The 13,627-nt window shown below is 47.8% G+C and overlaps 1 protein-coding gene across 3 annotated transcripts in view; it reads right to left on the bottom strand.

Annotated features, from left to right (window-relative positions):
- The window catches only part of APPL2 (adaptor protein, phosphotyrosine interacting with PH domain and leucine zipper 2), a 53,062-nt gene that overhangs the window by 20,042 nt on the left and 19,393 nt on the right, over positions 1-13,627 (bottom strand). For all 3 annotated transcript variants that reach the window (XM_045872687.3, XM_045872686.3, XM_064590693.1), the window contains 7 exons: positions 13,440-13,499; positions 12,568-12,639; positions 9,799-9,886; positions 6,412-6,453; positions 6,237-6,295; positions 5,352-5,498; positions 1,474-1,556 (listed from right to left, as the gene is read on the bottom strand). In XM_045872687.3, coding sequence (XP_045728643.1) covers positions 1,474-1,556; positions 5,352-5,498; positions 6,237-6,295; positions 6,412-6,453; positions 9,799-9,886; positions 12,568-12,639; positions 13,440-13,499 — 551 coding nt within the window. The remainder of the gene's footprint in view (positions 1-1,473; positions 1,557-5,351; positions 5,499-6,236; positions 6,296-6,411; positions 6,454-9,798; positions 9,887-12,567; positions 12,640-13,439; positions 13,500-13,627) is intronic.

Here is a 13,627-nt window from a genome sequence, read left to right as displayed (position 1 = left end):
CCTCTGAAGCACAGATGGTTCTCCCAGAACACAGAAAGCCAGGGGATTCAGGGAGCTAAAGCAGGGTAAGACAGAGGCGGTCAGAGAGGGCTGGGGGAGAGAGGTGAAAAGCGACAGTGGGCGCCTTGCCTTCCTTTCTTCTAACACCCCCAGCAGCTAACAACCAGATGAAATGGCAGGACACTGCAATCGGATTTCAGAGTGCTTTCTGGCCTCCTCCTAGACCAGCCCCACCAGGGCCGCGGCGGCCAGGCATGAGCAGCTGTGACTTCCAGGAAGGCGCAGATGCCTTCAGAACCACAGCCCTCCCGCGCACTCCTACGAATGCTCAGCTCTGGATTTCCTTGGGATTCATTCTTTATTTTCAGCATCTGAGGTACACTTCTGCCTCAACAAAGTCCACTATTGGCCTCCAGGTATTTTGAAATGCATGGGCGCCTGGGTAGCGCAGTCAGTTAAGCATCTGACCCCCGGTTTCGGCTTAGGCCACAATCTCAGGGTCGTGAGATCGAGCCCCGTGTCAGGCTCTGTGCTCTGTGAGGAGCCTGCTCACGTTACTCTCTCCCTCTGCCCCCTCCCTGCACTTGCTCGCTCGCTCACTCTAAAATCAATCAATCAATCATAAATGTTTTTTTTTAAAAAGGTATTTTGAAATGCAACATCCTCAAAGGAGCAACCTTCCTCCGTTTTTCCACACAAAATAAAATCCTACACTCCTACTTCCATTTTGTATATCTGCTTCTCGACTACTCTCTCTCTCCCACACTCCAGAAACCACGGAGTACTCCCAGAGCCACACCTGCAGTGTGAATGAAACAAGCCTTCTTGGGCTCACTGTCATGGACACTGGCGATGGAGGCAAAGGGTGTCTGAGCATCAACTAAACGTGGCAGGACAGCCTGAAGAACGATGGTATAGGTTTTAAAAAATAAGCATTTGCAAGGCTGAAGTGCGATTTGTTAAATTAATTCAAAAAAGGCATAAAGCCTCGTTATCTATCATAAATGGACGTGACGGCCAGTTTCCTAAAGAGTCACAGCACTTCTGGCTGCCAACCCCTTGGCTCCAAAGGGGAAGTGAGGCCACTTCTAAATCCACAGCGAGCCTATGCCGGGCTCACAGGCTGGAGCATGTAAAGACCGGCCGTCAGCACACAGAAGGAGACCCTCCCTCAGCACAGCAACTGGAACTTGATGGGACAGTCCCCCTGCGGACACTTTATCTTTTCTTTAAGCTACGTAATCCATTCACGTGGTGGGCACGCCTCTGGGATGGGGGGGCGGGGAAGGGGGGGAACGCCAGAAGGCATTACTTTCCCGCCTCAGTATTCCTGAATACCGGCAGCTAAGAAGGGGCCCACTGCCCAGAGTTCCCATGGTGGTGGGGCTCCGTGGGGCGCCCCCACCTCTCAGAGGGGTGGATTCAGCTGGAAAGGCAAAGGCCCCCAGGACCCAGAGTGGAGTGCAGCCTTACCTTTGGACCATGTCCGCAACTGAGGATAAAAAGCTGTTCATATTTTGGGAAAACATCTCTGCTCCCTTCTTAAAAAAGTTAATCTGAAAGACAGAATGGTGATGTTCTGAAGGTCATCTAGGAAAGGTGATCAGTGAGCACATCCCGTGCGGGACTGACAGCGCGGCAGTGGTAACCCTGGCTGGCCGGGCCCACCGCGTGCTCGCAGTGCTCCGTGCACCCCTGCGGAGCCCCCCACGCCAGCGAGTTCCTCCCAGAGCCCCCAGTGCGCTGCAGAATGGGGGCGCTGGGACCGAGCTCTCCTACTGACAGGCCGGACGGAAACATCAGGGATAATGTGAGTTCACTCCTTGGCACATACCAGACCAGGCGCGTCGGTAGTTACTGACAATTATCTCTGATAGTCCCGTCATCAGCTCTTTTCCTCTGTGAATTCTAGATAGAAAACTTCTGAGGGGCAAGGAGTAGGTCTCCACCTTTGTGTCTCCAGGGGCTCCATCGGTGTGTGACACCTGCCCTGCACAACGCCGGCCAGAACCGGACAGGGAGGAGGAGCAAACCCCGAAGGCCGCGGTGACCCCCGTCAGCGAGCCGTGCGTGGCTCGGAACACGAGTTGGACAGAGGATACGGCTGGGACACTGCCCAGGGGAAACTGGGTTAAAGACCCTTACGAGGCTCTTCCAACCCTGATGTCAACCCAGAGGGGACTGTGGGTGTGGAGGCAGCAGAGTTCTGGGCCTGAAAAGGTGCTCAGACAGGTGAGCTCCCTTCCGGCCTCCAACGTCCTGGGATGTGGGCTCCCTCCGCCCGGGGAGGGTGGCCCCAGGAGGGCTCCGTCTCCTTTGAAAATAAAACTCCAATTGCTGGCTTTTGGGGAAGGGAGAGAAGGAAGTCCTTACTTCCTGTGACTCCGGGGTATTCACTTCCCAGGAAGTCGGGGTTGCCTCACAAACCCTGAAGGGCAGGGGTAAGGGGAAGAGTGTCCACCTCTGTGCATTACTACATCTGTAAGCATCCGGCCCCAAAGCTCAAGTCTCCATTTCTTTCCATGGCCAAGGCTTTAAAAAATCTGAATACTGGGTTTGAACTGCTCCTGATCACATGCCTGATTTACATGCCTGATCACAGAGAGCTAAGAGCTGCAAGCCTGAGCCAGAGAAAAGGGAGAAAATGCTCAGCTTTGGACGTGGGTATTTTCTCACACTCTATGCCAGCTCATGTGTCTGATCTGGAAGCGGCCCCTGCCCTGTGTGGTGGGCACAGAACTTGATGGCGCACCCCAATGAGGCTGGCACGTGTTGTCATGCTCACATCCTGGGGAAGTATGCACTCCCATGCCCTTAGTTTTCACAGGATAAAAACAGAGGATGATCACGATTATCCTAATGCACGGTAATCATGCAGGGAGCTGCTCTGGCCCCGTGATCTTTTAATCATACAGAGATCAAAACAGTAAATGCCATTCTGAATCTCCAAAACCTCAAATATCAAAGTCTGTTCAAGGAGGCTTCTGCATTTCTAAGGACACAGCCTCCCAGTGGCTTTCCTCTCCTACCCCTCCCTGAACCCCTTGGAATTTATACTCCAAATTCCATGTCTTAGCTCCCCTGCTATTCTGCAAGTTCCTGGGGGTGGGTTGGTCGGGGGGGCTCCTGCAATCCCTCAAGGAGTCTGATCTGAAGGAATGGAAGGGAGGGATGAGATCCTGGCTTCTCCAGCCACCTTTCATCAGATCTACCCTGTGAATACTACCCTGGACTTGATTTCTGTGATCTCATAAACCTGTACACAGCTTGCAAAATCTGTTTCAGGCATGACGACTGAATCGTGATTTCAGTGCAAGGGCCTGTTTAGCAATGGCCAGGGGAGGCAGAAATGAAGTCAAACAGCTTGCACCTAAGTGGGTGGGTGGTGCCGAGAAGCCTGATTCAGGGCCACATCATCCAAAGACCCAGATTCTCATGCCTTCGTGAGCTGCAGGAAGTACAGTGGTCAGATGGCCATCAGCTAACAAAGGTAGACGCTTAGTCAATGCTGATTTAAAAGGGCTGATAAGGCAGATGGAGAGTGAATGCTTTGGAATCATCCAAAAGATTCATGGGTTTAGACAACAACTGGTGTTAAGTGAAGGAGCTATAGTTCTTGGCAGGATTTGAAGTCTGCAGGGGGAGGGACTATTTGGTCTTGTGTCTTGAAATCTGGGTACTTTCCACATGAAAAGTGAAACATGCCATCCTCAGTCCTCGAAAATGCTGCTTCGGCCACCCAACACTGACATGACAGTGTGCGGTTCTTCTCCAGGTCACCAGGCCCAGGGGTGCGGGGGGTGCTCCTGCAGCCGGGCCCCCTCTCCCTGGGGCAGCCTTCACTTAGAAAGTGCAGGCCAAGAGAAGCCGGTGTGATACTTCAGGTGGAACAGAGTGAAAGCAGCCAGGAACAAGTCCATCCGTTACACCTGTGAGGCCCCTCCCTAACTAACTGGGTGCCCCAACCACTACCTGCTCAGCCTACAGCTGCTCATCTTTCTGAGGCTCAGTCCAGGCCCCCCTCTGACCCTGGGCCTCTAAAGAGTGGGGATTCCTGCTCCACAGGCCCGGACTGTCAGTCCAGGGAGGACAGACGGGACAGGAGGCATTATTAGAGAGCAAAGGCAAGACCGACGGTCTCCAGCACGGCCAGGCCCTCCGCCGGGCAGAGGTGCAGTAACTAAGGAAGGAGAGAGGCGGGTATCAGCGCCCACCACGAGGAAGCTGGACGCTGCCAGAGGTCTGCTGCAGACCAGAGCCCGCGGCTGGACAGGGCTAGCTGTGGGTTCAACCCAGCTTTACGCAGATGACACAGACAGATTCTAGCTCTCTACTTAAATATCACCCCTGAAGGCATCAGCCGACTTGAGTTACCTCATCATTCAACGTCACAACCACATTAAGAAGACAGATCCCTGAGCTTGAACGCCTAAAGATCCTCTCTTGTTCCCTTCCCCTGAATGCTACTGATGTTGTGTTTTTTGAAATATATGTATTTTTTAACATGTGTTAAAAAAGAATAGATGCTCACACACGTGGAGTTTTAAAAAGTTGCTGACTTTTTTTCTTCTCAACATTCTGCTTCCTGACATCCCTTTCTGTTCCCAGATTGTCGTCAGCTGAGAGAAGATTCCTGGGTGTGTTTCCTGCACGCGGGGTGAGGTGCTAGAGTCCGTGTAAGTGGGGCTAGAGCACGGCAGGGATGGGGGGGCATTCACCCCATATGCACACTCACTCCTGTCCCTGCCAGGCTGGGTGCTGCTGGGCCAGGGCCCCGCCCTGCCACTGGAGCCTCCTGACAGACGGATGTTCAGGAGACCCCTAACTGGGGGAAGAAGTCACCTACATCCTGGACAGAGACTTGAGCAAACCATGGCAGTGTTTCGCCACGCCCCGGATGCCAAGGTGCCAGCCATGCCCTCAGCAAGGAGAACAGCCCAGCTGAGGGTGACCCTCACCACCCAGAGTAGCATGGGACCGTGCGGGGTTCCTGAGCTGTAGGCCCAGCTCCACCAACCTGAGCAGTCAGCTGCTTCTCAGAACATCAGACCAGGCCTGGCTCTCACTTGGCTCAGAGGCAAAGGGCCACACCAGCCCTTCCCCACGGGAGGCTTGGGACCGAGGCCATCACCATCTGCACGTACAGCCTGACAAGTCCAGCTAACGATCAGCCAGCCCACCCAGAAGCTCTCCACGTGCTGAGTCTAAGGAAGGTTCCAGGGAGGTGGTGCATTCGTGTTTCTTTCTCTGATGATGCTTTGGTTTCTCTTAAAGGCTAGCTCAGCAGGAATGCCAAGCTGTTCTCCCCAGCTGGCTCAGGTCTTAGCCCTTAGGGGAAGGGCACGGCCTACCTGTCCGTGGGCAAAGCCTATCATGGGCTCCATCATGGCCACACGCTTCCTGTACTGCAGCGTGTTGAGGGCACAGTAGTACTGAAGGGAAGAGAGGTGCTGTTTCCGCCGTGCAGCTGCCACCTCTTTCACGACATCTGTCTTCACCTGGGTGAGAGGCGGGAGGAAAACGTCAGGCTGTCTGATGGACGTGGCAATTCTATAAGAGCATGAAGCTTCAACAGTGTGCATTTACTCACGAGACCCATTTCTGCAACCAATAAAACTCAGATAAGGTTCCGCCTTATGTTTTAAAAACTCCCAATTAAAAATACCAAAGTATTAGCATCTCTGTGCTTGTGGGGCTGCCCTGGGATGAAGCCAATTACTCTCAGATCCCTTAGGAGAACAATATGGTAGCATGCACTGAAAGCCACAAACATTTTAGTTCACTCATAAGATTGTATTCCAAGGAAATAATTTAGCTCAAGGAAATCATGCAACAGAAGTAGGAATTTAGATGCATTAAAATGGTCAATATCATCTACAGTAGCAAAAAAGCATGAGTGAAAGAAGCAGAGTCAACACCCAGGACAAGAAATTCAAGTGACCTGAATACATATGAGGCAGACAAGCACGAGGTACCAAGCCTGAGTTGAAATCATTGTGCTAATGTAATTATACAATGGTTCCAAGTTGGTGTTTAATAAACCAGTTTGAAAAGCTAGAATAGGGAGGTAGAAGTCTACTTATGAGATTCAGAATAAGTAATTAAAAATCTATGTATAGGAAAGAAGAAAAAGAATTCATCAAGTTACCCTCAATGCCACGAATTCACAGCAGGAACATAGAAAAGGAGCTTAAGTAAACGAGGTGAAAAACAACAAGTCAGGTAGGCATTCTTACCTTCTCGTTCTCCTTTTTTTTAGGAAGCCTGCTATATTTTGCCATTGAGAGGTCATGCTCTAAAAATAAAGAGGCATTTTAGCTCCCAGATGTGTTGAAAGGCAAGAACATTCATTCAGCATCTCCAGCCACATGCATACTAAACCCACGCACCAAGAATGGAAAGGATGCCTACCATTACTGGCGAGTCCAAAAAGATCCTTTAAAGTGCTAACCTCTGAACAAGAGAAAACAAACATCTTAGAGCAAAGAAAAATAAAATACACCAACCCAGAGCTCTGTGCTTCCCCAAGAAAAGAAAAGTCTCTGTGTGGAAGGAGGAAGACTCTGTGAGCACCTCCTCAGGGTCTCTGGCCTCCTGCCTGGTCTGACTGGACTTTGTGGCTTCAGCTCCATCCCAAACTGGGGACCCTGACTGTCCTTCAGGCCACTCCTTATAGACAGCATTTGGGAGTCCATGAAGCAGAGGGCACTTGGGGGGATGTGGGCTGGAGTGTGTGGTGGCCAGGTACTCTTAATGGAGCCCTGCAGTATACACTGGAGACCTGGAGATTCTTTGGTCCCCCAAAAGAGTGTTTTAATACCTCTTTCCTCACAATACCTGGGCCATACCTAGAACCTAGGAGTGCCCTGTTGCTGGCCATTTTAACATCTGGCAAAGCCACCACTAACAAAGGAATATGGGATGCTTGTTTTAATGAAAAAGTCTGAAGCCATCTAGCATATGGTACCTGCGACAAGCCAACAAACACCACTATTACCCCCTGTGGATGCCGCACTCCTCATGCACCAAGAGGTGTAACAAAGTCCAAGACCAAAAAAACGACAAGGTCAACAAGGGTGATGGCTGTCCAAGGTTAAAAACTTAAAAACAGGGGCGCCTGGGTGGCTCCGTTGTTAAGCATCTGCCTTCAGCTCAGGTCATAATCCCAGGGTCCTGGATCGAGACCCACATCAGGCTCCCTGCTCAGTGGGGAGCCTGCTTCTCCCTCTCCCACTCCCCCTGTTTGTGTTCCCTCTCTCGCTGTCTATCAAATAAATAAATAAAATCTTTAAAAAAAATTTTAAAAAAAAGGACACCTGGGTGGCTCAGTCAGTTAAGCATCTGCCTTCAGCTCAGGTCATGATCCCAGGGTCCTGGGATAGAGACCCACATCGGGCTCCCTGTTCAGTGGAGAGCCTGCTTCTCCCTCTCCCTCTGCCTGCCTCTCTGCCTACTTGTGCTCTCTTTCTCTCTGTCAAATAAATAAATAAAATTAAAAACAAAAAACAAAAAAACCACAGAGACATCTAAAAGAGAGCGATACTTTCTACTACTCTACCACAATCCAGTTTTGCTTCATCAAACAAAGGAAAGCATTTTCATACCTTTTATGTCTTTTTCAGTTTGCCTCAAAACTGCCTCCAGCTTTTCAATCTCTCTTCCCGTTATTCTTACTCTTTTTGGTGTCGGTTGCTTTCTGCCTCTGTGGGCCTGCCTTTCCCTTTCTTCCCCTGTCCCTTTTACTTCCTATTGGAGCACTTTCAGGGTTTTACACTTTCCAGGTCAAATAACTTCCCTACTAGCCTTTGAGTTCTCTTCATTCACATATGTACTTGTATTGATGCATAAATGAAAAAGACAGCAAAATGTCAGATAAAAACCATCACAGCAGAGGGGAGGCCAGATTCTAACCTGGTTCTCAGGCTGACTCAAGTATGACCCAGGCCAAACCCTTCAAACTTGCGTGTTGGTGTGGTCAGAGGAGGTTACTTTGATTCACTGTTTCCATAGATACCTAAGAGGCTTCTCTTTTTACTACCACATAGATTTATTCTCTTAAAAAAAAAAAAAAAATCACCATCCTGGGCAAATACTACTAATCCACACTTGAGCCGCTCAGGATGATGAAGGCCCGGTCGTTACCAATGCTGGCACCCTCTGCCCCGGGCTGCCTCCCATCACAAAGCTGAAAGACACAAATCTGACAATGTAGGTCTTGCGGGGGGAGGGGTGATTATTTTCTGTCTAAAAGACTCGGACTTTATTTTTAAAATGAAATCCCCACACATTTCTATGATTTTATTTAGAGAAAATCTTTATGAAAAAATGCACCCAGACTCTCAGTTCGTACTGGATAATCAGCACAGGACTACGGGCAGGTTTGGGATTTACATGCAATTATAGATAAGCAACACTCAAAACCACTAAAAACCCTGCTCAAGCAAGGTTTCTCCTTACACAAGCTGACATTTCATTTATTCTTCTTTGTCAGGTTTCAGTGCTGTGTAAACCGCCCTTGGCAAATGTTGATGCCAGGTCTACCCCACTCCCTAAAGCCTCAGGCGACATGATCACCAGGAATCTCCAAGTGAGGGGGAGAAAGAACATGGTCTTTAAGATGTACTGCATCTTTTCTGCCTGAATAAATTTTATATTTTAAGGTGTTATATATATATATATACATATTTTTTTAAGATTTTATTTATTTGAGAGTGAGAGAGCAAGCATGAGGGGGGTGGGGGTAGGGGAAGAGGCAGAGGGAGAAGCTGACTCCCGGCTGAGCAGGGAGCCTGGAGGAGGGGCTTGATCCCAGGACCCTGGGATCATGACCTGAGCAGAAGGCAGCAGCTTAACTGACTGAGCCACCCAGGTCCCCCTGAAAAGGAAGTAATATCCTGAACAGATCTCTTAGTAGTCAGTTTAGACTTTTTTTAGCCAGCAATTTTTTACATCAGTGTTCCAGAAAATACAATTCTTGAATCTCTAAGCAATTAATATTTTTGATGACATAAAGAACAAAAAGACTAGAAAGTCTGGGTTCCCTTTTGTAATATCAACTATTTTTTTCATGAATTTTAGTTCTTTTTTATTCATTTTTTGACTACCTTGAATTCCAAGAGATATAAAATTACTCTATAATTTTGCTTTGGTTTTTGGCTGAAGAACCAAAATTAGTCCAAAAGGGCAACCAGGCTCTCTGAACCAGTCCCAGATCTGCCCACCCACTAAAATGTGAGCTCCCGGAGACCAGGGAGCTCGTCTGCCTTGTTAACGGCTGCAGCCCAGGGTCTAGTACAGGTAAAGCATGGTCCCCACCCCTCTGTCCCTCTCTAAGGCACCCACTTTCCAAAGCATTCATGGCTCCCCCAAAACAGCATGCCTTTACAAATGCTCCGAACCAGTAATATAAACCTTGCCATCGTTGTCTCCTTGGTAAACACTCATCTCTCAAAACCCAGCACAGAGATCACCTTCTCCAGGAAGCCCTCCCTGGTACCCTAACGTCAAAAAGGTAATCACACCTTTCTGTGTGCTGTCTTGTACCTCTCTGTCCTGTTGCCCTTAACACATGATGTTATGACTGTCTATTTCCAAGTCAGTTTTCTCATTAGCCTGTAACCTCCTTTAGGCGAGCCAAGACATAGTGGAGATTCAGTGGAAGTTAGCTAAACTGAAGTGCTCAGAAAAAGAAGGGCATTTCTCAATGATGCACATATTTAAAGAAATTAGTACAGTCAGAACGATTATGAAATGAATTGATATTTTGAAGGTAATTGGCACTGAACTCAGTAACTTTACCTGTGAGATCCTTTTCTCGAAATTGTATAATAGGTAGAACCATTGTGTCTGCCAACTGTTTAGCCAGCTCTGTATGGAGAACATTAAGCTGAAAAGAGAGAGAAATCTTACTGAAAAAAAAATTATGCCCACTATAACGGACATTGACTTCCGCACAGGATCACAGTGCACACTTCTGTGTGGTTCAAGAGTTCTGTTACACTTCCTTAGCAAATAAACAACCCTTCATAAAGCTACAAATGATATGGGCCTAGAGGTTCTAAAACTAAATGCGCGGTTCTGAGCTGGCCTCAGGTTTGCTAAAGGAGTCTCCAAACCCATGGCTACGGTCTATGTACTACGTTCCCAGGTTGAGCCACACCAGCTGGAGGAGGAAACGTCACGTTCATGTGCATGCAACGAACACGGCTCACTGGGAGCACTCACCTCGGGTCACACTTTACCAGGCCACCATAAGTTCTCTCCTTCTCAGAACAGCCAAAGTCACACTTGAAAGACTGGCCTGCTGGGAACCCATTAACCCGACAACCACAGCAGTTGTGGGCCTGGGAATTACTCTGCAGAAAGAAGGCTCCCCACTGAAACCTCAGATCCCAGGCCTCTGTTCTTTCAAAGAGCAAGCTGACTGTATTCAAATGTGATCCTCCTCACCAAGTAATTTTATTTTCTTTCTCTCCTTCCACCCACCTTGTCAAGGCCTTCCTAAATCCTGTTGTAAATGGTGCAAAAGAAATAAGTCATCCCCCCTCAGCACTACCATTTTTGAGTCCTTTTTGCATGCCAGAGTTACATGCTTTATATCACTTGGTTCTCACCCACTCTGAGAGTCAGGTCTTCTTTATTATACCCATGTAACAGGTAGGCAAACAACTCTCCAAATCCAAACAGCAAAGAGGTGGAATGGCTGGGATTTTCATCCTGGGCTACTATATCTGAACTCCAGGCTTTTCCTACTACACCGTGTTGGATAGAGTCTTTTATGCTCATGGAGTTGCCCAAACTTCAAATGTTTGGTGGTCTAGACATCAGCAACGAACACAGATATTACTGAAGATGTTCTGGGATTCCTGGTTGGTGAACAAAAGGAAATCACCCACCAATCTGTGCATTCGGCAAAGTTTCGCTTTCACGCGCATAGGTCTCCACACCAAGAGGCTTGTTTGAGAACCCCTGATGGGGCCAAGCTTCCGGGAGGCCATGATACCACCTATAAAATCACATTCCCAGCCTTCCAGCCTTTGGGAATGATTCACTCTCCACCAAAAGAATCATCATTCCTGCCCATGAAAGTAGGGTTGTAAGTAAGTATCTTAAACTGGAAATATAGGTTCTGGGGGTTTGAGGACTAACCACATTTCCTTAGCAACTGGCTCTGGTCAAGAAAAGACCTGACTTCAGGTAGTGCAGCCCGCTGCTTCTCCCCCTGGGCTCCTTATTCATGGTTAATTAGGAAACATTCATCTCCTCACTTCCAAAAAAATTACTTTTTTCCATTCATGCTCCTCCTATCTGGAAAAGATATCCACCCATTTTAAACATTCATTTTGAAGAGAGTCAGAGTCGTGGGAGAAAGGATGAAGCTCAAAAGAACTGGATGACGAGTTCTCTGTTATATCCCCAGTGCCTATAACAGCACCTACCCCACAGTAGGTGGTCAATACGTGTTTGCTGAATGAGTATCAACTTGCTGGGTTGGTTTGTTGAATGAATGACAATGCAATCAGTACAGTTTTATATGAATGCTAGTTTCTCATGTTATAAACTGAAGACAGTATCTCCTTTACATTAGCGACTGAACAGTTAAATGGAACCTGCATGTCCTTTTTCGCTTCTTCTTTATCATAATTTTCTACTGTAAGTACTGCAAGCTCCTTGAAAGGTGAAATACCCATTTCATACCGATCTAATTCTGTAGAGGGTTCTGCTCAGCACCAGTAGCCTCTGAGCTGGGGTGTTTATTACAAATAGGATTTATGTACTTCTCTTATAACAATACCTGTTTTTCACAAATGTTCCAAACGTATTATACAATACAGCTACAAGAACAGTTGTATGAAACCCTTTGTGGCGGGGGAATCGTGCCCATCCTCTTCCTCCCCCAAAGAAATGTCCATCCAGAACATGTGAGTATTTAGAAACAAGGTCTTTACAGATGTAATGAAGGGCCTCGAAATGAGATCATCCTGAGTTATCCAGGTAGGCCCGAATCCAATGATAAGTGTCCCTATAAGAAGAGAAGACACAGATGGAAGGGGTGAAGTGGGGTGGGGAGGAGGCCATGGGAAGGCACACGCAGAGACTGGAGGGATGCAGCCACATGCCAAGGGACGCCCAGGGCCACCAGAAGCCGGAAGAGGCCAAGAAGGTTTCCCCCTCAGGCCTCTAGAGGGAGCCTGGCCTTGCCAACAACTTGATTTCATACTTCTGGGCTCCAGAACTGGGAACAAATAAGTGTCTGTTGTTTTAAGCCACCTACTTGTAATTTGTTACAAGCAGCTGGAGAAACCAATACACCCTTTTTGGGAAACTGAATTCTCAGAAATCTTTCTCTTGGTCCATTATTCATGTATAACAAAGCCTTTCTCCTCAAACCAGAAACAAACATAATCGCATACAACCTGTCTTGTGAAATGAGCCTTGGAAGAGCAACAAGTTGAGATATCTTCTTAAATATTTGAGTAGATACATACAATGGAAAGTGGGCCAACACAAAGATAAAAGAAAGTTCAAGAAAGAATCAAATAAAATTTTGCCGTGTTTCGATCTTACCTCATCTACCACTTTGGAAAAATAGTGGAGTGTAGAAATTACTTCTTCGTCGCCTTTGCCAAGAGCAAAATTCTAAGACCAGAGAATAAAAGACCCAGTTGTTAACGCCTGGAGAGTCAGTGCTGCCTCACCCACATCCCAGCGCCCTCCAGCCAGCTCCCACTCTGCTCCCGGGCGCAATCGCGTCACAGTGTCTATCTGCAGAAAACGAGTGCGCCCTCCACTTCCTGCCCCAGCAACACACTCAGTCGCCCCTCCCGGGCTATGCCTTTGGTGGCCATCACCCTTCTTCTGTCTGGACATAACGGCATCTTTGAGTTTATTTCCCGGAATTTGATTCGTTTGTAGCCCCTCAGACCATGAACCCTCAAGGCAGTGGGTGACTTCTGTAGACTAATTAGAATACATCATAAAGACTTTGGGATAATCACCAGTTAGAATTTATCAGGGGAAAGGAAAAGGCAAGACAAAAAAACCCCAAAAAACAAAAAACTCCATCAAAAAACAAAAAACAAAAACAGGAGTGGACCATGGACAAAAAGAAAGAAGGAAATCAAAGTCTCTCAAGGATGCCCTTGGAGAATTCCTTTTTTTTTTTTTTAAAGATTTTTATTTATTTATTTGACAGAGAGAGCGAGAGAGTAAGAGAGGGAACACAAGCAGGGGGAGTGGGAGAGGGAGAAGCAGGCTTCCCGCAGAGCAGGGAGCCCAATGTGGGGCTCGATCCCAGGACCCCAGCATCATGACCCAAGCTGAAGGCAGATGCTTAAGGACCGAGCCACCCAGGCGCCCCCCTTGGAGAATTCCTTAAAAGAACTCCATTTACGAGAGTCCCGAGCATAGCATCACATGCCACATAAATACCCAGTTACCTGTTTTTCATATGCTAGCAGCTGCTTAGAAAGCTGCTGAGTGGCCAGGCACATCTCATTCTGCAGGGAGAAGAGAAAAGCAGGTAAGATATGTCCAACACATGTAAAGTCACCAAAAAAAAAAAAAGTCACCTCAGAGAATCCCTTAAAAAAAGTATGTGTTGTGTCTGTAAAATAATAGTTTGCTC

Source organism: Mirounga angustirostris, unplaced genomic scaffold, assembly GCF_029215605.1.
Source record: "Mirounga angustirostris isolate CCGP_5_RB_7025 unplaced genomic scaffold, mMirAng1.0.hap1 SCAF_5, whole genome shotgun sequence".
NCBI lineage: Eukaryota > Metazoa > Chordata > Mammalia > Carnivora > Phocidae > Mirounga > Mirounga angustirostris.
This window is presented reverse-complemented; position numbering and strand designations above follow the sequence as displayed.